The following is a 23,439-nucleotide window of genomic DNA, read 5'->3' as shown; positions in this document are numbered from 1 at the left end:
CAGACCAGACACCATCTACTCCACTTCTCTCTCAATCTAAACCCAACAAGGAATGTCGGCGCCGAAACTTGAACCTCATTCTGATCCCTTAAACCTTCTCAACGCCGTGTCTCTTCTCCGTCATTACCTCTTCTTTATCTCGACTCTGTAACGGACTCTCCCAAAATGCCGCCGACTCCGCCTCTTTCCGAACGTCGACTCCGGAGTACCCTTACCTCCAAAGCGTGCGATTCTTGCAAGGCTAGAAAAGATCCGCTGTTCCGGTGAGTGATGACTTGGGCTTGGAGTAGAGTTTGAGGCTGATTGTGCAGGTTACCCTCCGCCGTGCCAGAGTTGTACCGTGAGTGGATATCAGCCGCTGTAGGATGGTACTGATTATGACATGCATAGATTCGAGGCGCGACTTGTCGGTTTGGGACGCGCAAAATACCACTTAGGAAGAATGGTACGTGATCTCATCCATTCTGTCTTCTCATCATGTCTGATACATGCTAGTGAACCGAGATATATTGATTACAACCGGCGATGCATCTTCAAGCATCAAAGCCAAAGACGTCAGCCCTTCCGGGCCGAACCTCGCGGTATGTCTCACTGGATTCTCTTCCAACTGGGTGCTTATCCGACTAGACTTATGCAAATCCGAAACAAGATATCGCCTTTCCTCCTATTCAGAATGACCTCTTAATAGATCGGATCTTGTTCGGATCATCATCAACGGACGTTCCAAATGCTGATGAACGATTCTCCCTAAAAGTGCGCAACATTTATGAAGGCGACGTCCAAGACTAACCTTTCAACAGGGGATTGGCCTTCTGAGTACGTCTTTCAGCCCCCCCAGCACGCGGCTTTCGCTCACCATCTACAGGTGGTACTCATAGCGTCACATTCTTCTCCGACAGTAGACTCGAGACGCTTTCTGCCAAGCTTCAGAATAACAAAGTCAACGACCTTATTCGGCGAATGTCCTCGGTCATCAACAGCAGGGCTAAAATAACCACCAGTACCTCGCCTGAGCATCTACCTGAGCTAGGCCTTTCATCTTTGGATTATTCATCTGCTGCAAAATACATAGCTAGTAGGTCATCTACACTGATATCAGGTGAATCAAGTTGACCTAATTTACTGCAGTATACTATGAACAAGTCCATCCTCTCTTTCCTCACCTAGATCGGGAGACTTTCGACTCCACTATTGCAAGCCCTAACTTCAGCACAATCCTCGTCAACGACACAGCTTTCTCTGCTCTATATCATTCCGTGCTCGCTCTCGGTAGTCTGCATGATGGCGGTGGAAGTTTTGAGCCTGGGAAAGGAAAAGCATGGGAATTACTCTCCGTCGCATTAGCCAAGGTGCCCGATCTCCCCAAGGCCAAGAACTCACTGGTTGCTCTTCAGGCAATAACAACAGTTGCTGTCTATTGTTTAGGAGTAACGTGTATATCCATCGAGCATAGGATCATGACGGAGATGGCTCGTATGGCTCAAGATCTAGCACCTTCCCTTTGTAAAAGCCCCTACTCAAAGGCGTTCTACAGGGTATTCTGGGTCGTTTACGTGATAGAGAAGATAATGAGCTTCCACTTTGGCCGCCCTTCGGTAGGTTATCTCATGATGCTCCTGGTCCTCCAACTCACTTTCACAGGCTATCATCGACGCCAATATCATTGTGCATATGCCTTACATACCCGAGTCTCATCTCGGAGCCCTAAACTGGGCGCACATACTCGCCCAGCAGAGCCGTCTTTTGTCACGAGCGATGAATACCCTGTTCTGTCCCGGGCTCTGCCATAGAGGATCGCAGTACTTTCTGGTGACGATTGATCAACTTCTTGAAGATCTTGAACAGTGGAGAGCATCTATAGCAGAAGAATTTCGCCCGGGATATCCGTCGCAGTTCAATTTGCTCCGTAGGCCTATGCACGGTACAGTTGGGATTTGGATCAACTATCTCTACTACAGCCTTAAACTGATCTTGCTCCGGAGCAGGCTGCAGATTGACAGCTACCAAGGCAACGCATTAGGCAAGATAAGTCATAGTGATCAGCTCATCGAAGTTTCTCGATCCGTACTTGAGATTGTTACATATGTTGACGTCGAGCCCTCAACACCACTCTGGTCAGTCTACTGACATGCATAACCACCCTAGATACTAACCAATTTTCAGGATCATTGCAGCTATCCCATTGTGCGCCCTCTTTGTTCTTTTTGACCACGTCATCAGCAACCCCAAGTCCCCAGACACAAGAAGCAACCTCGCCCTACCCAATATCGCCGGGGGACATTTCAGTCGCATTGAGTTTGCGAGTGGAGGAACGTTGCCTGGCTCGCTTATCAGCGAGTTTACATATATCGCGCGCGAATACATCAATCAGTGCGACAACCAGGACTCACTAAAGGAGGCCCAAAACATGATTCCCTCTGTAAACCATGATACCTCAGTGGGTGAATCTTATACTTCTGGAGCGAGCCACAGTCTCGAGCAAGAGGTAAGTCAATATCTCAACACCCTCCTTCTGGATCTAACGGTTGCAGTTTGAGATGGCCCAGGCTACCGTACTAAACTCTACGTCGCTGATGGATCCTATATATGCACCGATAGAAAGCCTATGGGACAGTGGAAATGATCCATTGTATGGTGTAGATGTGATGAACCTTTTTAATAGTATTATGTAAGAGGTATCTGCGAAAGTATATAGTGCTCAATGGGCGAGGTGTCTGATGATTAGAGATTAGATAACAGAGGAACCCAGGCTGGCACCAGGGAACTTATCCTTGATTCCATCCTCAAAGTTTTGTCCACCAACAGTCAAGTCCTTGAAGGCCGGGCAAGCGAGGTTCAAGAGTGTAGATCCAAGAGCATCGGTGATGAGTTCTAGAGGAGTTGCGATGATAGAAAAGATGGTCGAAAGAGAATTTGGCGCAACCGTCTTGACAATCTCAAAGACGAAGCAAAGCAGGTTGTTGCCCTCGAGAAGCTTGGTGAGATTGAGAACTCCGCCAGTGACGTTGCTTACGTCGACGCCAGCGTAGCTGTTGACTTTTCCCATGTTGCCTCCGATGCTGTACTGGTTAGCACATGGTTCCAGCTTCGGTATTGAAGACTAACCTTCCGAGCTCAGGGTACTTGGTAATCAGGTTGAGAAGATCCAAGTTAAGACTGATGAGACCATAGTCGATTGACCTGCGGTACCAGTTCTCGGGAATTCTTTCCCAGCCTCGCTTATACACAAGCTTTCCGTCCTTCTCGTGAACAGCGAAGAAACTCTTTAGAGTCTCACGGTCTATCTGTCATCAGCAAATTTGATTGTAAGTTCCGAGGCACCTTACTTACCCATGATATCCTCAGTGCTTCCAACAGTATGGTTCGACAGCAACCGGCAAGCAAAGAAATATCCCGCATTTCGCGCAATCATACCCGTAAAAGGTCCATAGTAAAAGTTCGGATTGGTAGCAACAGTCTCATGGAATCGGATCTTGGCTCGTTTCGCAAAAGCGTCAAAGTCATAAGTACCCTCCTCAGAAGCCATGTCGTAGAGCGACTGAAACAGGTTCATGTCCATGGTAGACGCATCTCCAGTGACGTACAAGTCATCTCGCGTGTTGGATGAATCACCTTCGATAATATTATGCGATCCATTGAGACCTCGTGGTGTTCCCAAGAGTCCGATGAGGTTACCCAGAATATTCTGTGCGCCACTGGCTGTGCTACCGATGGAGAAGCCTGGGTTGAGCGATAGAGGGTTTCCAACGAAGACTGTACCCATTGTCGCCAAGATGGTAGCCAAGTCTACTCCCATTCCATAGACTTGATTGATAGCACCCGCTACCTCAACGAGGCTTGTAACTCCCTTGCGGCTGATATATCCATGGTTCGCCAGCGCATTGAGACCAGGACAAGGACCTCGTTGATCACCCTTCTCAAAGTTCGGTGGAATGAATTCGTGCTCCCCAGTTACCTTGATAGGCTTGCTCGCGAGACCAAGCGAAAGTCTCTTATCGTGACTTCGAACTGCATCGTTCACTTTCCCCGAGAGTCTTGCAGAAACGACCTTTCCGACAGGACCTTCGAGGTATGATGGAAAGCCATACACACCAAGGCAGAGAAAAAAGGAAAGAAAGTAATGCCACTGCATGATGAGTAGCTAGCTTGTAAAGGAGCGTAGCAAAAAGAGTGTGAAGAAAGTAAAAAATGCCGAGAGGATTGGAAAAACATACGATATGTTTGGCTAGTTAGCTTCTTCCCTATCTACCCTTATTGCGCAATCATATTCCGGCCCGTCAAGATTAAGATCTACTTCCCCTCTCCTGACAGGCTGCATACCGCCTTAGCCGCAAACCACGGAACCGGGACAAGCATGCCGGTAGGTGGAAAAGTCAGCCACTTTCGGTAATTGTTTTGAAACACCACTTGGGTCGAATTGGGGAAGCAGTCCCCGCTGAGTCAAGACTTTTGCCTAAAGGGCGTTGGCTGTTTCACGTTTTCTCGTTTGAGTTCCCCGATGTGACGCTGGTTTATGAATGGGGATAAGTTTTTGTGAAGTGCCGATTTGTGGTTGAAAGCTAAAATAACGCATGACATTTGTGTCTATGCAAAGTGGTCAAGCAATTCAATCTGTGCCATGCAAGTCTGTGCGAAGTACGAGTCAGCGCAAATTGCCTGGGAGCTGTCGTGACATGCACAGTATGCAGGTCAATTTTGACAGAATGACCCAAATCGCTGGGAATCACGCAAGCGAACTGGGCATTTTCCCGGCGGAAAGGAACCAGTGGAACTTGCTCAATCAGTCACTCCCACCTCACCAGGGTCAACCTTCTAGACAACGCAAGGATACCCTACCCCCGACTAAATTATCGCTCTGTTGATCACCAAGCATCCCCTGCTCAGAAAAAGCAAAACTCGGGCAAGTTTTCTCTCGCTAGCGAATTGTTCCAGCGAACTTGAGCTATTCGCTGGGTCGTATGTTGAGATTGCCGACTAGCTTGCGAGCTGCTCATGGAGTAGAGTATCATCGGTTGAGGCAACATAATCCAGGCAAACACTGATAGCAGAACCGGCTCTTTGGCTCGGTGCTGATCTCCCCCAAACCAGGATATCCTGTACCGAAACATTTCTCATCATTCTTTAACATGTCGTTTCCTCTACTGCACGTCGATGTTTTAAGCTGATTTGAAAGGGACCGATCCGCCCGGCATCTCCGACCTGTTTCTTCTCTCTTCTTTTTCTGTCATTCTTCGCCCGAGGTGAACTGCCCAAACCGTTTATGGTCTCTTTATCCGGTGGCATGAAGGTCCTTGGTTTGCTGGCACTAGTGCTGGCTTTATTTCAGCTTGGTGTATCGGCCGCCGCGGCGCCCGAAGAGCCTCCAACTTGTGGTGTTGGTGAAGCTTTTCCGCTATCGAGATATATATAGCTAACTCGTCGGGTAGGCACTCTGTATTCAGAGTGAAGCGATCAAGTCGCCTTGTGGTCTGAACGTTACGTGTATCTGCACAAATGTTGAGCTTAATGAGAAGATCTCAGCATGTGTTGCTGCTAATTGTACGGTGAGGGAGAGTCTGTGTAAGTTTGTTCTCAGCTGTCCCACGCTGTCCCACGGGTTACTGATTGAGTGTTTAGTGGTTCAAAGTTACTCCAAACATACTTGCAACGCGCCATCTCGCGATCGCACAACGCTGGTATGGGTTATCGGTATCGTCTTTCTTGTTCTCGGCCTCATCGGCTTTGGTCTGCGTGTCATGGCCAGAGTGTTTGTCGTTAAGCAAACATGGGGATCCGACGATTGGGTCATGCTCTTTGCCGTGGTATGTATCTGTATCGCGCCCTACCTCTTCAACGCAGCAGCTCACCATCGTATAGGCCCTCATGATACCGCTCAACGCATTGTCTGTGCAGAGTAAGTCCATACTTGTTGATTGCCTCGATTTGCTGCTAATCAGATGACAGTCTCACGCGTTGGACTGGGTAAAGATATATGGAACGTTCATCCCGACGATATCACCGATTTTCTTTACGTGAGTCCCATCTCCCTCCACCACATTCACCTTACTGACCCCAGATCAGCTATTCTACTGGGACGAGCTTCTCTACCTTGGAGCCCTACCCGTCACGAAGATCTCTATTCTCCTCTTCTATCTCAAAGTCTTCCCTGGCAAGAATATCCGACTGGCATGCTGGATCTTCATCGGTCTGAACGTCGCATACTTCATCACGTTTGAGCTCATTTCCATCTTCCAATGCAGACCAATTGAGGGCGCTTGGCGGGCATGGGACAAGGAGTTCAAGGCCAAGTGCAACAACATTAACCTGCAGGGCTGGTTTGCAGCGATTTTGAACATCATTCTTGATGTTGGAACGATGGTCATACCGTTGAAGGAGCTTTATGCACTGTCGATGTCGCTGAAGAAGAAGATACAGCTCATGCTCATGTTTAGCGTCGGTATCTTGTGGGTTTCCCTTCCCAATGCCATTTCTTTCGCTAACATTTTAGTGTCACGATTGTCAGTGCAGTCCGCCTTCAATCTCTAGCAAGCTACGCAACCACCAGCAACGTGACTCGTACGTCTCCACAATCCCCTCCCACTTTCCGCCCTAACAGTATACAGAGGACTACGTCGAAATCGGGTACTGGAGCACAATCGAAGTCCCCGTGGGCATAATCTGCGCCTGCATGCCCGCCATCCGCGCGCTCTTCGGCATAATCTTCCCCAAGGTCTTTGCCTCCACGAACCGCAGCAAGAACAGCTACGCCAACATCTCGGAGTCGAAGCAACCGACCTCTGACAGAAAGGGCGGCAACACGCCGCAGATCACCATCGAGACGGAGATCTCGACAAGGTACTCGCGCCACCATGATGATTCTTCGGTAATTGAACTCACGCACATGGGGAGGGAGCATGGCCACGAGGAGAGTGCGTGGACGGATAGGAGGCCGGCTGTTCCGTCTGAGCCTGTATGATGTCGATCATCGTGTCATTTGATGGACCTGGAAAAGTTAGTTAGTGCCTCACTCACTGCCTGCTATTTAGAATTTTAGAAGAACTGAGATTTCTGTCGTTGATTATGTTATGCACTAGTGACATACGTCTAAACCAAAAGGGTTGTTGGGGCAGAGGTTATTGTTGAGGCTTGTACGTTTGTAGCTATGATCGTCCGGGGAAACGTTTCACTAACTGACACCGTCGCACAGACGGGACAGCATGCTTGATCCCCGTAGTCTAGCTCAACGGTCAGCCCTGCTGTAATGAAAGAGCGATATTAAATGTTCTAGATTGCGAATATCGCCATTCACGGCTCGGGCAGATCGTCAAAGTCTATGAGAATGTGTTACCTACAGTCTGTTATTTTTGGCACCCTCTCATTTCACTTATACCGCACTGCATTACCCATTTCAAGACAATGGTGTCATCAGTTTCACTTGTCAAGATAACAGGTGGAATCTCCGCACCCTGGCCGATGCTAGACTGGCAACGTTGCCCTGTCACAAACCAAATACGACGGCATTTCAAGTTCCCTTTCCCCTTCTGCCCAACTCCACCGCGATTACTACTGTAACGCGCGAGTACAACCTTACGCCTTGTTAACTCATTAGCCCAGGGGCTACGAACCCAAGGTCTCCGCGTTGAGTTACTTCGCCTATTGGCTTTCTTTTTCTCGGGCTCCAAAAGGTTTCCGTCAATCTACTGCATCGATGCGCACTGAATCCTTCGCCCGTCCTTGATAAGCGGAATCGATCAGAAGTCAAGTTCCGCTTTCATACAGACGTTTGCATCCGGATGTGCAAGGCCGAATGCTTTGTTCTGTTCCTGGAATACCTCCTGGCGATCGTTTTTACAGGCGGGGTTTGGTAGTATTTTGGGCGACAGGGACCAATTTCTCCTCTTTATTATCTACCTGGCAGGCACGGCATTTGGAATTCTTGTTTCATGCTCTAGAAAGCCGTCCATTCATTCTATTCAATCTTTTGGGTTTTCTAAGTGCTTGGCGCTGAGTAGCCAATATGCGTTTGTCGTTCGTTATTACTTGCATTTCTGTTCTGGCTGATTCAGCCTCTGCCTTGTAGGTCTCCCAGTCTCTCAATTACTGCATCACACTCACATTGACAGTTCTGTACCATGGAGCCCTTCCCCCAAGTCGCATAATCCTTTCATAGGCAAACGCGATACCGCCGTTGAATACGACTATGTAGTTGTCGGTTCCGGCGCTGGTGGCGGCCCTGTCGCCGCCAATCTCGCCGTCGCGGGCTTCAAAGTTCTTCTCATCGACGCTGGCGGCGACTCTGGCGATGATTGGGTTGAGAAGGTTCCCGCCTTGCATCTCATGTCCACTGAGTTCGAGGATACACGCTGGAACTACTTCGTCAATCATTACCCTGACGCCGAGCAACAGAAGAAGGACTCCAAGATGGTTTACCAGAAGACTGATGGTAGCTACTATGTCGGACTCACCCCGCCTAAGGATGCGAAACCTTTGGGTGTTCTTTATCCTCGTGCTGGTACTCTTGGTGGATGCACCCGTCACAATGCCCTCATTACTATCGCTGCTCATGACAGTGACTGGTCTTATATCGCTAGTCTTACTGGTGATGATTCTTGGAACCCTGATAACATGCGGTCTTACTTTGAGAAGCTGGAGAAGAACATGTACCTCCCCAGCAGTATCATCGGCCACGGCTTCAATGGTTGGCTTGGTACTTCTCTGACCTCCTTGTCCTTGGTAGTTGAGGACCAGAAGCTTCTGTCTTTGATCATCTCCGCTGCTTCAGCCATGGGTAAGGGTCTTCTGGGTTTCGTATTGAACACTGTTGCAGGCCTTGGTCAGGTCTTGCTTCGTGATCTGAATGCACCAGGTCAAACCAGTAAGACGGGACTTTATCAGGTTCCGCTGTCGATGGCTGACTCTGTTCGTGGTGGCCCTCGAGACTTTATCCTCAACACTGCCAAGGCTGTCAACAAGGATGGCTCTCGCAAGTACCATCTCGACATCAAGCTCAACACTCTTGTAAGTCGTCTAATACATATCCCGTCTCAGTACTTACATAGCTGCAGGTCACCAAGATCAACTTCGACAAGAGCGGTTCCAAGCCCCGTGCCGTCGGTGTCAACTACATGCAAGGCGCAAGCCTCTACCGCGCCGATCCTCGCTCTGGATCAGCCAAGCCCACTGGTACCGGCAGCGTCAAAGCCAAGCGCGAAGTCATCATCTCCGCTGGTTCTTTCAACACTCCTCAGCTTCTCAAGCTCAGTGGCATCGGTCCCAAGAAGGAGCTTGACTCTTTTAAGATTCCTGTGCTGGTTGATCTTCCTGGTGTTGGAACCAACATGCAGGATCGGTATGAGAATACTGTGATTGGCAAGACTAACAGCGACTTTGTCATCACGTCTAAGTGTACTTTCCTTGAGACGATGCCGGATCCTTGTCTGGAGCAGTACAAGAAGGGTCTGGGTCCAATCACCAAGGGCGTGTATGCGACCAATGGTATCGCCATCGCTGTTGTCCTCAAGTCCTCTGTCGCTGAGGATGAACCTGATCTTCTCATCTCTGGCGCCCCAGCCAAGTTCAAGGGCTACTTCCCCGGCTATGCCGCTGACTCACTCGCCGATGCCGAGCACTGGGCCTGGATCATCCTCAAGGCCCATAGCCGTAACAACGCTGGTACTGTCACCTTGAAGTCCACTGACCCACGCGACATGCCCATCATCAACTTCAACTACTTCGACACCGGCGTCAACGCAAACGGAGAAGGTGATAAGGATCTCCAAGCCACCTACGAAGGCTTCGAGTTTGCTCGCAAGGCATTTGACGACTTGATCCCTCTTGACGGCGAGTTCCCTGAAGTATGGCCCGGAAGCCAGACAAACAATGAGCAAAAGGCGAAACAGTTCCTCAAAGATGAGGCATGGGGCCATCACGCTTCGTGCACTGCTGCTATCGGTGCTGATGATGATCCTATGGCTGTGTTGGACTCTGAGTTCAAGGTTAGGGGTACTGAGGGTCTGCGCGTTGTTGATGCTAGTGTTTTCCCTAAGATTCCTGGTTTCTATATCGCGCTGCCATTGTACATTGTTGCTGAGAAGGCTAGCGATGTTATCATCAAGGCAGCGAAGAGCTCTTAACTTTTGTTACTGCACATCGGCGAGATACCTAACTTAGCCTACACCAAGCGCGCTACTTTCGCACCACGTGTCTACATAGTGATCAGTTTAAAGATGTATTTAATTCTTATATAATAAGTATATAAAAGCCTTTCTAGTACATCGTTTCAGTGTAACCCTGGTGTTGAAAGGCACCGGCGACATGCTAGTAACGATTACCATAAGCAAATGACGAGACCATATCAACCTTCTGAAGTCTTCAGCACAAATTTAAGTAATGCTCTACCACGCAAACCTGTTTCCTCATTCTCCGATATCTGGCAGCTTCTCGGAACAAGCACGAAAGAACCTTCCACACGGCCCTAGATATCCATCAATCGCAACCTCGTCATCTCTTTCATCGTAGCATTTGCCAGGAGGTTCCGGCATTCTCAAAAATCAATAATCCTGCCACGTTTGAGACCATCCTCGACGGATTTCAAGCTCTGCATCAAGCCACGCCCTTTTCAAAAAAGCTTTTTCCATTTGATGAATATCATTGAGAGTCGGGAAGTAGGTAACATGCTTTGGATACAGCCTATCGTCGTCGAATAGACCCCAGGCTCGTTGTCGGTAAGTACGAAGCTGGATTCCGTGCAGACTAAAACAACATGAACCGTGCAGATAAATGATGTCTCTAGCTGAATACGTAATGACTTCGTCGTCTTCGGGGTTATTCTCCGTCTCTTGGAGCTGTCGCTGACTTGACTGTAGTCGATTGTAATTTTCAAGATCCCTATTGTCGACGGTCGCGGGGAATAGCCTAGGCCATGGAAAGAAGCAATGTAAACGCAAAGTCCGCAGCCATATTCTAAGAATAGGTATACGTGCTGGATCTTTGCTTATAAACAAGAGGATTTGACAAAGTTAGTCTAGCCCGAGACAAGGAAGCCTCCTCTGGAAATTGTTTGCATGTTCATCTAAACCTCTCTCATATGCTTTCGCGTCAAAGGAAATGTTGTCAGGGAATATTAATCCGTGCCGAGAAGATGATGGAGCGGTTGTATTAGGCAGCGTAGCGGAGTCCAATGTCGATTGCCTAGTCTCGGAAGGCAATAATGGTTGGTCGGGTTGGCCAGATCGATGGGGTAACCAGCAGTCATGGCAATGTGCAAACAAAGCTCCGCATACATTTCGGTAGTATTGGTGGACAGACAGCAGCGTCATCAATTCCGTGCCTTCAGATATTTCGACAACCTGCCTCTTCACCGCATCTGCCTCCGTGGAGGTCCGGGGTAGAGGATAGTAAATACGACAAATCAGCTCATGTCTCGTGAAAGCGGGTAAGAATCGATATCTCTCTGCACTAGTCAGACTAGAGAACCTGACGGCATTGGTATCTAATCTCTGCCCCTTGAAATAACTTCCAGAACCGTTGAGGAGGTCCATAATGCCAAGGTAGGCTCGTGGAGGACATTCGCTTGTTGCTTTTGACACGTAATCTTCGATAAAGATGATCATACGAGAGATTATGTGCCATAGTGCCTCAAGCTGCTCGAGATCCAAGGTGTCTGGCAGCTCCATGGTTTTCCACATCTCGGTTTGCCGGTACCTTTTGGCAGAAGCTTTATCCGAGATGTAGATGATTCCCAAGGCATCTCGAAGGAGGTCGCCGGAGGTGTCTCCATTTAAGATGCCGTACATGATGCAGCGGAGGATACTTTTCTTGTAAGCAATGAAATGCCAAAGCATCGATGGAGATGCTTGGATTACTTGTTTGACGCTGATATCAGACTGGAGATGCACAAAGATCTCAGTCTGGACGAGTGATGGGAGTATAGAGAATGGATCCATTGTTGTGATGTCTGAGGTTGGGCGAAAAGGTTGCGTCGTGAAGTCGATCGTTGAGGTGGTGAGGAGAGTGAAGACTAGAAGCAATGGGTCGAGACAAGGGCGTCTTTTATAGTCCGAGGATAACTCTGCTGGATAAGTTTTTCAATGGCTTGACACACTTCTTTGCATAGACTTCCACAGGGGCAAAGTCAAATCGGAGAATATAGAGGTTTTATCCAGCCGGCTTTTATGGGATGGTACACTTTAGCACGAGCACCAACCTTGGGGCTCTTATTTCTAAATTATAACATTTAACCTTCAAATTGTAAAGGGTTTAGGAATGTAAATAAACCTGGAGATTAATTATGGGCAAGGGACTGGAGAAATTTTAAAATAAGCTTAAAAGCTTAGTAAATAAATTGACTCTACGATTCAGTTACTAAAGTCTAAGGTAACCTTGCTCCTCGAGAGCATGGACCTAATCTACCCTTGATAGGTTGGACCCAATAATACAATTATGTAGATCTTCCTTAATGTTCCAGGCCCCCTTCGGGGAGCGAGAATACATAGGACTTTAGACAGTATCCCCAAAATAAGGTTAGTAAAGAGTCCCCTAAGCTTAGGTAAGTTACTTAAATCCATATTTTCATCGCTTAGGGTCAAGGTCCTAAGGTTTCTTGCCTCCCCTAGAACCTGTAGGGGAATCTCCATAAAAAGTGCCAGGGGAATTGGCTCAGCGATCCGATGACATTCGTTGTTCACTCTGACGTCAAATTGATACAACCCTTATTCGTCGCCAAGAGTCTTCGCCGAGATACATCCTGGTGACGACATACCATATCAGATAAGCAGAAAAATTACTATCCTGATCTTTTGAGCCTCACCTCAGAAGTTCTCTTGTTTACATCGCAACGTGATAGTAAACCTTTTCCGCGGCCTTCAACAAGCTTTCCAGCTATCACGACGAGCGCAAGATTTGCCACAACGGTTCATCATGTCAGAAAGACAAATAGCAAAGGTAAATTGGATGGCTTTTGGGTCACATAGTTCTTGCTAATAGTATTATGAGCAGATCGGTATGGTGGGAATGGGCAGCATGGGCTCCATGATGTCCCTTCTCTTTGCCGAAAAAGGCTGCAAAGTCTACTACTACGACATTAGTACGTAACATAGCTCACCGTAACTTATAAGCCCTGACCAATTTCAGGTGAATACAATATGAAAGCAGCTGAGAAAATGGTCAAGGACGTCAACGAAGAAACTCGAGTCTTTCGACAACACAGCTATCAACAACTCTGCGAAGAGATCTACTCCGAGAACCACCCACGCATCATCATCTTCAGTATTCCTCATGGAAATCCCGGCGATGAATGTGTCAAGGCTCTGCGGCCGTATATGACGAAGGGGGATATCATTCTCGATTGTTCAAACGAGTTCTATGGCAACACGGAACGACGACAAGCGGATCTTGCAAAAGATAGCATGTTTTATGTCGGATGTGGCGTCTCAGGCGGTTATCAGAGCGCACGAGCTGGTCCGTCAATGTCACCAGGCGGCGACCCCCAAGCCCTCGAAATCATCATGCCCCTTCTCAGGAGAGTCGCAGCAAAAGATCACGATGGTAGACCATGTACCTGCCCAATTGGTCCAGGCGGTTCAGGCCATTATGTCAAGATGATCCACAACGGAATCGAACAAGGCATGATGTCAGTTATCTCCGAAGTTTGGTACATCCTCACCAAGGGTCTTCAGCTCAGCTATGAGGAAGCAGCTGGCGTTTTTGAGCAGTGGAACCAAACAAAAGAATTGTATAATACGTTTCTGATCTATATCGCCGTTGATATCAACAGGATCAAGGATGAGGAGGGACGATATGTTCTGGGGAGGGTTCAGGATAAGGTGGTGCAGGATGTTGATAACACTGAAGGGACGGGGACATGGTCTTGCGAAGAGGCGGTGAGACTTCACGTCCCTGCCGCGAATATTGTCAGTGCGCATTTGTTCAGGTGTACTTCTGCAGAATTGGATCAGCGCGCTGCTGATGCTGAGGCCTCTGGACGTCGGCAGTCCTCAGCGATGAAAGTCCCTTCGAGAGATGAGTTTATCGAAGATCTCCGAAAGGCGACATACTTCTGTCTATTGCTGTGCTTCACGCAGGGTCTGCAGATCATTCGTGAAATGGATCAGCAGCGCGAATGGCACATCAACTACCAAGACCTACTACACGTCTGGAGCGCCGGGTCAATCATTCAAGCAGGAGGTATCATGGACCTTCTTCACAAAGTCTACAGCGAATCGCCCAGCAAGAACAACCTCTTATCTAACAGCCAACTCGAAAAACAACTAACTAGCCTTCTCCCTTCAATGAAGCGATGCATCATCACAGCGTTGGAGTCCGACATGGTCATCCCCGCCATGAGCCAAAGTCTAGAATACTACAAATATTCAACTTCTGTGGATCTGCCCACTCAATTGACAGAAGCAGAACTGGATTACTTTGGCAATCACAAGTTCGATCTGAAGGAGGAACATAGAGGTGAACCAAGCAAAGGAAAACACCACTTCGAATGGAAGCCAGCGAAAGGCGAATCCGACAAGTCGCGGCTTTGAAGATCTTAGAATAGCCTTAAACAGCGAGAAATCTTCCGACGTGGAATCAGGGTGCCAAGATCAACAAGTCTAAAGTCTTGATGAGTTTTGCTAAACTTACGGAAGTCTGTTCATCACTTAGAAAAGAGGTCCCAAGCTTTCTTACCTCCCCTTCAACAGTCCCCGAATAGTCTCCGTAATACAATAAGCACTTACAATTATCTCGCGAGATAATCATCTCGGCTCGGAGATACCATCGCGTCTTCGCATCTTGATAAAAACCCTGAGAAACTTTTGCTGACATCTCGGGCCGCGATCGGCATTCCCGTGCCGATGAGGTTATTCACAGATTATTTCCGGGAATCATCACCGCGCCAACTTATCCACTAACGGCTATCCATATCAGGAACAGCGAAGAAATTCTCCACACAACTCGAACAGGAAACAAGTAATGACGTAACTAGAACGGTCACTTTACCTTGTTGACCGAAATTCGTTGCCACCTGATGAATTTTGCCATGAGAAATTGAGTTTTGCGATTGCTCGGCGTTAGGACTAGTCGCCGAATTTCGCACCGATCATTTCTGATAAAAATACACGATGTTCCTCTTCATCACCGTCTTTTCAAACCAAACCAGTTTTAACTAGTTTGTAAATTTATGGATTAATCATGGAGAAAGTCGAAACTTCACATTCAGATCACAACGATCGTCGAGAATCTCACACTTCATCCCATAGCGACGAAGAATCATCCATATCGTCTTCTTCACACCACAACCATCAAAATGACGACATTTCGCGGACGTACTCCCTCGGCGACACAGAATGGCAGAGCATTCGTGCGCCAAACACGGGAATGAGCATGACGAGAACTGTTTCGCGGCGAGAATCTGTTTTATCGAGGATTCGATCACGGCCTATCCCACAGTTTACGCATCCTCTTGCGCATGTCAAAACTACAGAGGATCAGCTCGTTGATTTCGACGGGCCTGATGATCCGTACAGACCGATGAACTGGCCTAACAAGAAGAAGATCCTGACAACGATGCTTTACGGGTTAGTTACAATGTCAGCGACCTGGGCGTCTTCATCGTATTCATCTGGTACGGCACAAGTAGCGGCGCATTTCCATGTCGGAACACAAGTCGCTACTCTCGGCACAACACTCTTCCTCGTGGGCTTTGGAATAGGGCCTTTGCTCTGGGCGCCGTTGAGTGAAGTCTACGGACGACGACAAGCGGTGCTTATTCCAATGTTTATAGCGATATGCTTCAGTTTCGGAAGCGCAGTCGCAAAAGACTTTCAGACATTGATGATCACGAGGTTCTTTTGTGCGTTCTTCGCTTCGGCACCTGTAACAAACACGGGTGGTGTTTTGGGGGATTTGTTTCTGCCGTCAGAGAGGGGGATTGCTATGGCGGGGTATGCCATGGCTGTTGTTGGAGGTCCCGTTCTCGGTAAGTCCAACTTTTATAGTTCGCGAGGTTTGTCTTGGCTGACAGTTTTGTCTTAGGTCCTATTGTTTCAGCTGCTGTTGTGCAGGACCCGAGTCTTGGGTGGAGATGGACTGAGTACCTTACTGGCATCGTTCAGATCATCTTTTTGACGTTGGCGGTTATTTTTGTGGATGAGAGTTATCCACCAAAACTTCTTATCTACAAGGCTCGACGTCTCCGTCACGAAACAGGCAATTGGGCCCTTCACGCAAAATTCGAAGAATGGGATGTGAGTATCCAAGAACTCGCACGAAAGTTCTTAGTCAGACCTGTTCAACTCCTCATGACACCTATTTGTTTCCTCGTCGCTCTATACGCCAGTTTCTGCTACGGTATTCTCTACATGCAGCTTGGCGCTATTCCCATTATCTTCAGAGAGATCAGAGGTTGGGGCATTCTTGTATCTTCCCTTCCATTCATCTGCATTCTCCTCGGAGCCATTCTTGGATGCGGAGCGAATGTTTACAACCAGCTCCTCTACAACAAAGCCTACCACGCAGCTGGAAACCGCGCTGTTCCCGAAAAGCGTCTTCCTCCCATGATGATCGGCTCTGTAATCTTCAGCGGTGGTCAATTCCTCATCGGATGGACTGCAGAGAAGGACATTCACTGGGTCGTTCCCTGCATTGGTCTTGTCTTACTAGGAACAGGCTTCTTTACCATCTTCCAAGCTGCGCTGAACTATCTGGTCGATACATTTACTATGTACGCGGCTTCGGCTGTTGCGGCTAACACGTTTCTTCGATCTTGTTTCGCAGCTGCTTTTCCGTTGGTGGTTGGACCATTGTATCATAATATTGGCGTTGGACCTGGGTCTAGTATCACCGGTGGTTTTGCAGCGTTATTGATCCCTGTTCCGTTTGTGTTTTATATCTACGGTAAGAGAATCAGGGCTAGATCGAAGTGGTCGAAGGCTTCGGTGTATGACTAAAGAAGCACCGTTGCTTAGAGAAGATATGAGAGATTGACAAAATAAATTTATAGATAGTCTAAGATTGCAATAATACCCAGATAATATACTAAACTCCGTACCCGTCTATGTTATGCTCCTATTTGTTTCCAACCTGTTTGTTCCATAACTCCTTGTACCTTCCGTCTATTGAGATCAATTCCGCGTGTGTTCCTGACTCAACAACCTGTCCATTGTGGATAACCAAGATCTTGTCCGCGCTGACAATAGTAGATAGTCGATGCGCAATAACGAATGTCGACCTCGCACGTTTCAACTCATCCAAAGCACCCTGAATACTTGACTCCGTATTCGTGTCAACTGCACTCGTTGCCTCATCGAGAATCAAGATTGGTGGATTCTTGAGGAACACTCGAGCGATTGCTAGTCTCTGAATCTCTCCTCCTGATAGCTTGACACCCTGCTCTCCAACCTTTGTGTTATATCCATCGACGAAGCTTAGAATTTTGTCGTGGATAGCTGCAGAGCGACAAGCAGCGTAGATCTCCTCGTCTGTCGCAGAAGGTCGGGCGTAGCGCATGTTCTCAAGGATCGATGCGTTGAAGAGAAGTGGATCTTGAGGTACTACGCCGAGAGCATTTCTCAGTGAGCTGAGAGTGATATCCCGGATATCATAACCATCAATGGTTATAGATCCCTCATCAATATCGTAGAAACGAAGGAGAAGCTTCATGATGGAAGACTTGCCAGCGCCTGTCTCTCCAACCAATGCAACAGTTTGTCCAGGCTCAACTGACAGCGACAAGTCCTGGACTGTTGGTTTCCGAGGATCATAAGAGAAACAAACATCATGGAACGCAACACGTCCCTCGACCTTCTCCAGATCCTTAGCACCCTCCTTGTCAGTGATAGTGGGCTTTGTCTGCAGCAGATAGAGCAGGCGCTCAGCATCAACTAAGTCTGACATGAGTTGTCTGTAACTATGAGACAAGAACTTCAATGGCCAGACCAAGTACTCCCAGTACTGAATGAAGAAGACAAAATCACCGGGCGATGATCCACCCTGCCAGACATCGTAAATAACAAGGCTCGCCAGTGTGAAGAACGTGCATGGGATAAGAGCGTTGAGTAGCCCCTGGATATAGGCATCCCTCTTCTCGTAGTTCAGACCAGCAGATAATTGCTTATTGACAGCAGATCCGAAGCGATACTTCTCGTAGTTGAACATATTGAAGTATGTAACGGTCTGCCAGCCCTGAACAGCTTGGTGCATCACACGAACTTCTTCTCTCTTCGACTTTGTCGATTCTCGTCGGTTATCGAGGTTCCATCCTGTGGCTTTGACTTCAAACGTGACGAAGAGGACTGAGCCAATGGCCATTGCCAAAGCCACGTAGCTATTGAACTTCCAGTACAGAAATACAAAAGCGATAGCCAAATCAACGACAGTGGGGAGAATCTCGATGATAAGCATGTCAAGGACATTCGTCAATGCTTCACCCTGTTCAATAGCCTTCATAACCTCCGCCGAGTCACGCTCAGAGTGAAACTCCATAGGCAGCGATAGAACGTGGTTAAACGCTGCGTTCGTGAGAGATCGGTATGAGAACTGCTTAATCGGGATTTTGGCCAGTGACTCAATAAGTCCGACGACAACGTCGTGAGAAGCAAGGCTCATGATAAGCCAGATGAAAAGAGCGTGGAATGGATTTTGCTTGGCGAGGAGTTGATCGGCCACGATACCTAGTTGACGAGGAACCAGGATGTTGAAGACTCGAGTAGCCAGGATACAGAATAGGGAGATTAAAATGCAGAGTTGGACTTTGCGGTCTTTCTTGGGGATCAAGAAGGGGAGGAAGATGGAAAAGTCAGAGAGGTAGCCTAGCCAGCCACCCTTCTCCTTGAGTTTCTTTGCGCGTTGGCGTTTGATGTCGATTACATCTTCGTCTGATTCGCTGCCTGAGATGTACTCATCGTCATCGACCTCTGTGTCTGACGATGTCTCAGTACCGTAACTTGGGCATGCTCTGCCGTTTGCATGGCCGTTTGATTGGAGGAAGGGCTGCGATTCCTCTGCTTCTGAATCGGGGGTGTAGTATCTGCCACTGGTTGAGAGATGGTAGATCATGAGGAAAAGAAGAGGTAGGAGTCTGAATGTTTGAGAGGCGAGTTGCACAATATGATAGATATCATTCTGGCCGTTGATAGCGGAGAATATTTGCAACGGAATCTCGAATGCAAGGGTAATAAGCGATGTTCCGAGAACCAATAACCGCTGTGCAGTTCGCTGACTCCAGATAAACGCCCATACCGATAGGAGCACGACAAGGTGTATCGTCTCAGGCTCTTTACTCTGCTGACTCTCCTGCACAAACGTCGCTATACCTTCAGCCAAATACCCCAGGATCAAAATCCCAATAGCAACACGATCATAATTCCGGGGGGTTGTTTTCCCAGTGGTACGAGCAGCGTTGAGGATAGTAACAACGGAAACGAAAACTACAGCTACTGCAGAGCAGCTGTAGTGAAGGATATTCGAGACCTGAAGAATTGACGGCATTTTCACAAGCCGGGCAGGTAAGTGTGACAAAGAAACGGTGTAATTTTATTTAGCTATTGAAAACCGTCTGATCAAATCTTATATACCCAATTCCTCAGCCCTACGTGCAACGCAGCATGAAAAAGCCAAGGTCGCCTGCGGTCATTTGAGGCGCACATATTCGACACAGCCAATCGGCGTGGCTATGAGTCAATGCCACAGCGGGTCTCGCCACCAAGAGTGATCCCTTTGTGGTAATAAGTTTCGACGTGTTGATTGGCTACGGCGTATTCTGCTGTGGAGATCCCAATCGGTATGTACGGCAGGGTAACAATACGGGAGGATGATTATGCTTATTATTGGTTTTGTACGACTTTGTATTGAGTCATGAGGATCCCGCTGCCGAGGCTCGTGCTGCTTGATAGGTGGAGTTTGATGTTTTGCGGGATGGACGAGATGAGGTTTATTCCGGTGCCAAGAAGCGTGGGCATCACGGCGATTTCGACGGTATCCACTAGCTGAGCTTCTAGGCACTGGGCTGCGAGCTGACCACCACCCATAAGCCAGATATCCTTCCCGTCATTCGTTTTCAGGCGTCTGATGTAATCAAGCACGTTTTCTTGTATGACTGTAACATCGGGAAAATGGTGCTGGTTCATGGTTCGACTGGCTACTATGACTGATTCTTTGGGGCGCTTTGATAGTGGATTGTCAGCGCCGAAAGATTGCATGACTTGGTATGTCTTGCGGCCCATGATGAAATAGTCGAATTCGGCATACAGCGCGGGGAAGTCTATCGTGGGATCCTCGATGATCCAGGTTGTTGAACCATCTGGTGATGCGATATACCCGTCGAGACTTGCTGCAACGTTATAGCGAAGGCGCGGCATGTTAGGCAGCAAATGATAAGATTGAGGTTGAGGTGAGATGAGATTATGTGCGATTGATGAAGGTGTTTATTTAGTCGGGTGAATAATCTCGCCGATTACGGGCTGGACTCCAAAATGCTTGGCGTTCCAAAATATCGCCTACCTAGTGACCGCCATCTAATTCTCAGATTTCTTCACATCAGGCTGTGTCGCGACCAATAACTCCTCTCTCAAAAGCCAAATAAGAGGAAACATAGTTCCCGGTCCAAGTAAACATCCCAGCACAACAGAAGCGCAGCCAGCTCGGATCCATGAAATACTGCAGACCCCAACATTCTCAAGGTCCTTGAAGTGATACGCCAACCACAGAAAGCCAGCTGAGTAACAGCAGATGTAATCGAATTGAATGACAGTTCGGAGTCCGAGGATTGGCTCTTGCGGCGTTTTGAGAAAGTGCTGAGGAATAAAGACCTCGAAGACGCTGGAGTCCATGTTGAGAATGGTATACCACCATGTTATCGTGCTTATGATACTGATAACCCCAATCGTGAGTCGAATGGCATTAAGCTCTTGCTTCCATTTCCTTGGTGTCTGCTCTTTTGGCTGAGGACTGATCTTCGATAGCACAAGCATGATGATGAACCCCCAGATAGGAAACAGCTGCCAAATCCAATTCCACCAATTCCTCGCCTCAAGAGAAGAGTGAAAGAATGATGGAAAGTGCGTGACATAATATCCCAGCACAACCGTAGGCAAAAGGGCCATGCAAGGCGCTGCACCAGGACGATACAGATTCGGTGTTGTAAGTTTGTAAGCAGGCGTGAAGATGTAGAACAAGAAGAAGAAGATTGGTGCAAGAAAGCCTATGCCAAACATCTGGGACAGAAACAGAAATACAACAGGGCTGGTCATGTTAGGAAAGGCATAAGGCTCTGGGACGTAACTTACTATTTGATAACAGGAAACGTATTCCCCGGTCTATATCCCTCGATCATCACAACAGCATACATCCCCACAAAGTCCGTCAAGAACACCAAAAGCTGCCAATACGCTTCCTCATTCGTAAAGAACTGCAAATGCGCAAAGGCAACTGTAACAACAGCGAAAACATCATCTAGAACAGGTACGCCATAAAATTTCTTGATGATAGGCACGTTCACGTCTTGTGCTGTAAAGACGGAGGTTTTGACAGATTCTTCGATTATAGGACCGATTGGCTTCGCCATTGCGAAGGCGCGGGACATGACAGCTGAGATGAGGAGGAAGGGAAGCGCGTGGATGGTACGCCTGAGGCGGCTTTCGGGGGCTGAGGTGTGTAGTGTCATGGTGATTGGGTTTGTGTGATTGAAGTGAAGATCGTGAGATGAGGGAATAAGGTGGGTTGATGTCTGAGATTAGGTTGACTGATCCTTGTAGTCGGCCCACCAACCGGAAGGATGCGAATCCTGTAGCCAATCTCCATAGGGACTACATGCTTCTAATAGATTGGACGTATAAATCCGAGTTTCAATTAGCTACGTGAGTTTCTTCTTTGTTGTTAATTCAGGTCTTGGTTGTGCTTTTCGATTTGCTACTTGATTCCCCTGTAGGCTGTAGATACCAAAGAGATATCCTTGGAGGAACACCTAATAATGATATAAACAGCGCTTTATGGCTGTTGATGCACGCTTGCTATGAATATCCTCAAGAAAGAACCACGCTTATGACCAACGCCGCCGCAATGACATACCCCAACACCGATTGACTCATCAACCTCACCGCATCATCCTCCTCATCACCCTTAGAATCCGTCGAGTTATCCCTACTACCTTTATCACCTCCCTTCTCATCCCCTTTATCTTTATCACCCTTGTCCTTATTATCATCTCCCTTCGTAGAATTCCTCTCACTCGTAAAGTTCCCTTTCAAACTCATCCCAAAATTCGCAGCTGTGAATGTAGCGTTTCCCCTTGACATCCACGTCTCTGTTCCAAACTCGATGATACCTAGCCATGGATCTTTCGGTAAATCATCTGCGTCGATTTGTTTATGGGCTTGTTCGAGGATGTACTGAAATAACGGGTAGAAATCCTCGTCAAAGGACAATACGTCGCTGTTATCTTTCGTCACAGCTGTAAAGACGTGCGTTCCTCCTGAATTTCGGCCATAGAATAGTGAACTGTATTGTTAGTATTCGTAGTCCAGAGGATGAGTGGTGGACTTACAACTCTGTCTCCCCTAGCGTAACATTCGACAGGATACTATCATTCTGCCGTCCAAGCCACCACGGATCCCCCACCCTCCCCAACCAAACCATAAACTCCACCGCCGCAACCTGCGGATACAGCGTTCTATTCCTATCATCATCCAGAAAGAAATCCCACGCCGCATTCGCCTGAACGCCCTCCCCCTCCAACTCTGCTTTATTCTTCGCCCAGACCTCATTACTAAATTCATCCGGTATTTTTGACGGACTGCCCGGTGTGTAGATCCAATCTGTTGATAAGCGGATTGATTCTAAATCGCTGAGACGGACGGGGAGATTCGGGTTGTTGAAGCGCACGTAGGGAAAGGAGTGTACGTCTTGGATGTCCTTGGGCCAGTTCCACGTTGCGGAGAATGAAGGCGTGCTGTTGTCGACTTTGAGGCATACAAATCCGTTCTTGGGACTCTTTTTGTTCCATGCGTTCGGGTAATCTGCAAGTATCAGCGATGCTTCCGTAGTCTCAAGGTGAAATTGAACGTACATGAGAGTGAGTCATTTAGTTCACCAAACCGCTGATTCCCACATACTCTCTTTACCTCTTCCTTCCCTAAAACTTCCGCTAAGAAAACCACATAGCTTACAACCGTCGTGACTTTCATAGTGAGGCCTCAATGTTGCAGTGAAAGAGACAAGGGTTCCATGCAGTGTTACAGTAGATCTAAACTTTAGGGGGCTGGGCGGTTGGGGCGACAACCAGCTCAGCCTCAATTGACGGTTCGGGTTAATGGCAATGGGTTTTACTTTGGAGAGACTTCTAGCCTTGTGAAAAGGATAGTTTTCATATACGAGAGGCGTTATGACGGTATGAGCGCTTACGTGGCAGATTTTAGGTGTGAAAAAGTCACGACGTCATGGGGTTTTTTGTGATCGACGCGTTGTGGGAACCAT

General features: G+C 47.9%; 11 protein-coding genes across 11 annotated transcripts; 5 read left to right on the top strand and 6 right to left on the bottom strand.

The window, feature by feature from the left end:
* Positions 1-165: 165 nt before the first annotated feature.
* On the top strand, positions 166-2,672 carry FOXG_20643 (uncharacterized protein; the record flags this gene model as incomplete). Its single annotated transcript, XM_018400939.1, has 11 exons — positions 166-263; positions 312-360; positions 391-445; positions 496-581; positions 628-753; positions 801-816; positions 866-1,075; positions 1,129-1,595; positions 1,642-2,114; positions 2,164-2,485; positions 2,532-2,672. 11 exons carry the CDS (start codon positions 166-168, stop codon positions 2,670-2,672), a joined length of 2,043 nt encoding a protein of 680 aa, XP_018250423.1.
* On the bottom strand, positions 2,589-4,238 carry FOXG_11988 (uncharacterized protein). Its single transcript, XM_018391719.1, has 3 exons — positions 3,331-4,238; positions 3,106-3,280; positions 2,589-3,059 (listed from the first exon to the last, which is right to left on the bottom strand). Exons 1-3 carry the CDS (start codon positions 4,130-4,132, stop codon positions 2,729-2,731), a joined length of 1,308 nt encoding a protein of 435 aa, XP_018250422.1. The 5' UTR covers positions 4,133-4,238; the 3' UTR covers positions 2,589-2,728.
* Positions 4,239-5,260: 1,022 nt separating this feature from the next.
* FOXG_11987 (uncharacterized protein) lies at positions 5,261-7,043 on the top strand (the record flags this gene model as incomplete). Its single annotated transcript, XM_018391718.1, has 8 exons — positions 5,261-5,374; positions 5,427-5,559; positions 5,617-5,801; positions 5,857-5,893; positions 5,944-6,011; positions 6,061-6,443; positions 6,488-6,555; positions 6,603-7,043. 8 exons carry the CDS (start codon positions 5,261-5,263, stop codon positions 6,953-6,955), a joined length of 1,341 nt encoding a protein of 446 aa, XP_018250421.1. The 3' UTR covers positions 6,956-7,043.
* Positions 7,044-7,553: 510 nt separating this feature from the next.
* Positions 7,554-10,249, top strand: FOXG_11986 (choline dehydrogenase). Its single transcript, XM_018391717.1, has 3 exons — positions 7,554-8,055; positions 8,103-8,997; positions 9,045-10,249. Exons 1-3 carry the CDS (start codon positions 7,997-7,999, stop codon positions 10,110-10,112), a joined length of 2,022 nt encoding a protein of 673 aa, XP_018250420.1. The 5' UTR covers positions 7,554-7,996; the 3' UTR covers positions 10,113-10,249.
* A 1,145-nt stretch (positions 10,250-11,394) lies between these two features.
* FOXG_20642 (uncharacterized protein) lies at positions 11,395-11,924 on the bottom strand (the record flags this gene model as incomplete). Its single annotated transcript, XM_018400938.1, has 2 exons — positions 11,395-11,431; positions 11,455-11,924. 2 exons carry the CDS (start codon positions 11,922-11,924, stop codon positions 11,395-11,397), a joined length of 507 nt encoding a protein of 168 aa, XP_018250419.1.
* An 873-nt stretch (positions 11,925-12,797) lies between these two features.
* On the top strand, positions 12,798-14,679 carry FOXG_11985 (uncharacterized protein). Its single transcript, XM_018391716.1, has 3 exons — positions 12,798-12,921; positions 12,976-13,063; positions 13,111-14,679. Exons 1-3 carry the CDS (start codon positions 12,898-12,900, stop codon positions 14,511-14,513), a joined length of 1,515 nt encoding a protein of 504 aa, XP_018250418.1. The 5' UTR covers positions 12,798-12,897; the 3' UTR covers positions 14,514-14,679.
* A 347-nt stretch (positions 14,680-15,026) lies between these two features.
* Positions 15,027-19,493, top strand: FOXG_11984 (uncharacterized protein). Its single transcript, XM_018391715.1, has 2 exons — positions 15,027-15,949; positions 16,006-19,493. The coding sequence occupies exons 1-2, from the start codon at positions 15,163-15,165 to the stop codon at positions 16,917-16,919; spliced, it is 1,701 nt and encodes a 566-aa protein (XP_018250416.1). The 5' UTR covers positions 15,027-15,162; the 3' UTR covers positions 16,920-19,493.
* FOXG_11983 (uncharacterized protein) lies at positions 17,038-19,458 on the bottom strand (the record flags this gene model as incomplete). The annotated part of the gene is made up of 1 exon (XM_018391714.1): positions 17,038-19,458. One exon carries the CDS (start codon positions 19,456-19,458, stop codon positions 17,038-17,040), a length of 2,421 nt encoding a protein of 806 aa, XP_018250417.1.
* Positions 19,494-19,793: 300 nt separating the features above from the next.
* FOXG_11982 (riboflavin biosynthesis protein RibD domain-containing protein) lies at positions 19,794-20,327 on the bottom strand (the record flags this gene model as incomplete). Its single annotated transcript, XM_018391713.1, has 1 exon — positions 19,794-20,327. The coding sequence occupies one exon, from the start codon at positions 20,325-20,327 to the stop codon at positions 19,794-19,796; it is 534 nt and encodes a 177-aa protein (XP_018250415.1).
* Positions 20,328-20,483: 156 nt separating this feature from the next.
* Positions 20,484-21,631, bottom strand: FOXG_11981 (uncharacterized protein; the record flags this gene model as incomplete). Its single annotated transcript, XM_018391712.1, has 2 exons — positions 20,484-21,210; positions 21,255-21,631. The coding sequence occupies 2 exons, from the start codon at positions 21,629-21,631 to the stop codon at positions 20,484-20,486; spliced, it is 1,104 nt and encodes a 367-aa protein (XP_018250414.1).
* Positions 21,632-21,824: 193 nt separating this feature from the next.
* Positions 21,825-23,393, bottom strand: FOXG_11980 (uncharacterized protein). The gene is made up of 3 exons (XM_018391711.1): positions 23,033-23,393; positions 22,511-22,982; positions 21,825-22,464 (listed from the first exon to the last, which is right to left on the bottom strand). The coding sequence occupies exons 1-3, from the start codon at positions 23,148-23,150 to the stop codon at positions 21,990-21,992; spliced, it is 1,065 nt and encodes a 354-aa protein (XP_018250413.1). The 5' UTR covers positions 23,151-23,393; the 3' UTR covers positions 21,825-21,989.
* Between the last annotated feature and the right edge of the window lie 46 nt (positions 23,394-23,439).

Source organism: Fusarium oxysporum, chromosome 13 (genome assembly GCF_000149955.1).
Source record: "Fusarium oxysporum f. sp. lycopersici 4287 chromosome 13, whole genome shotgun sequence".
NCBI lineage: Eukaryota > Fungi > Ascomycota > Sordariomycetes > Hypocreales > Nectriaceae > Fusarium > Fusarium oxysporum.
Note: the sequence above shows the minus strand (reverse complement) of the source record. Positions and strands in the feature narration are given on the sequence as shown.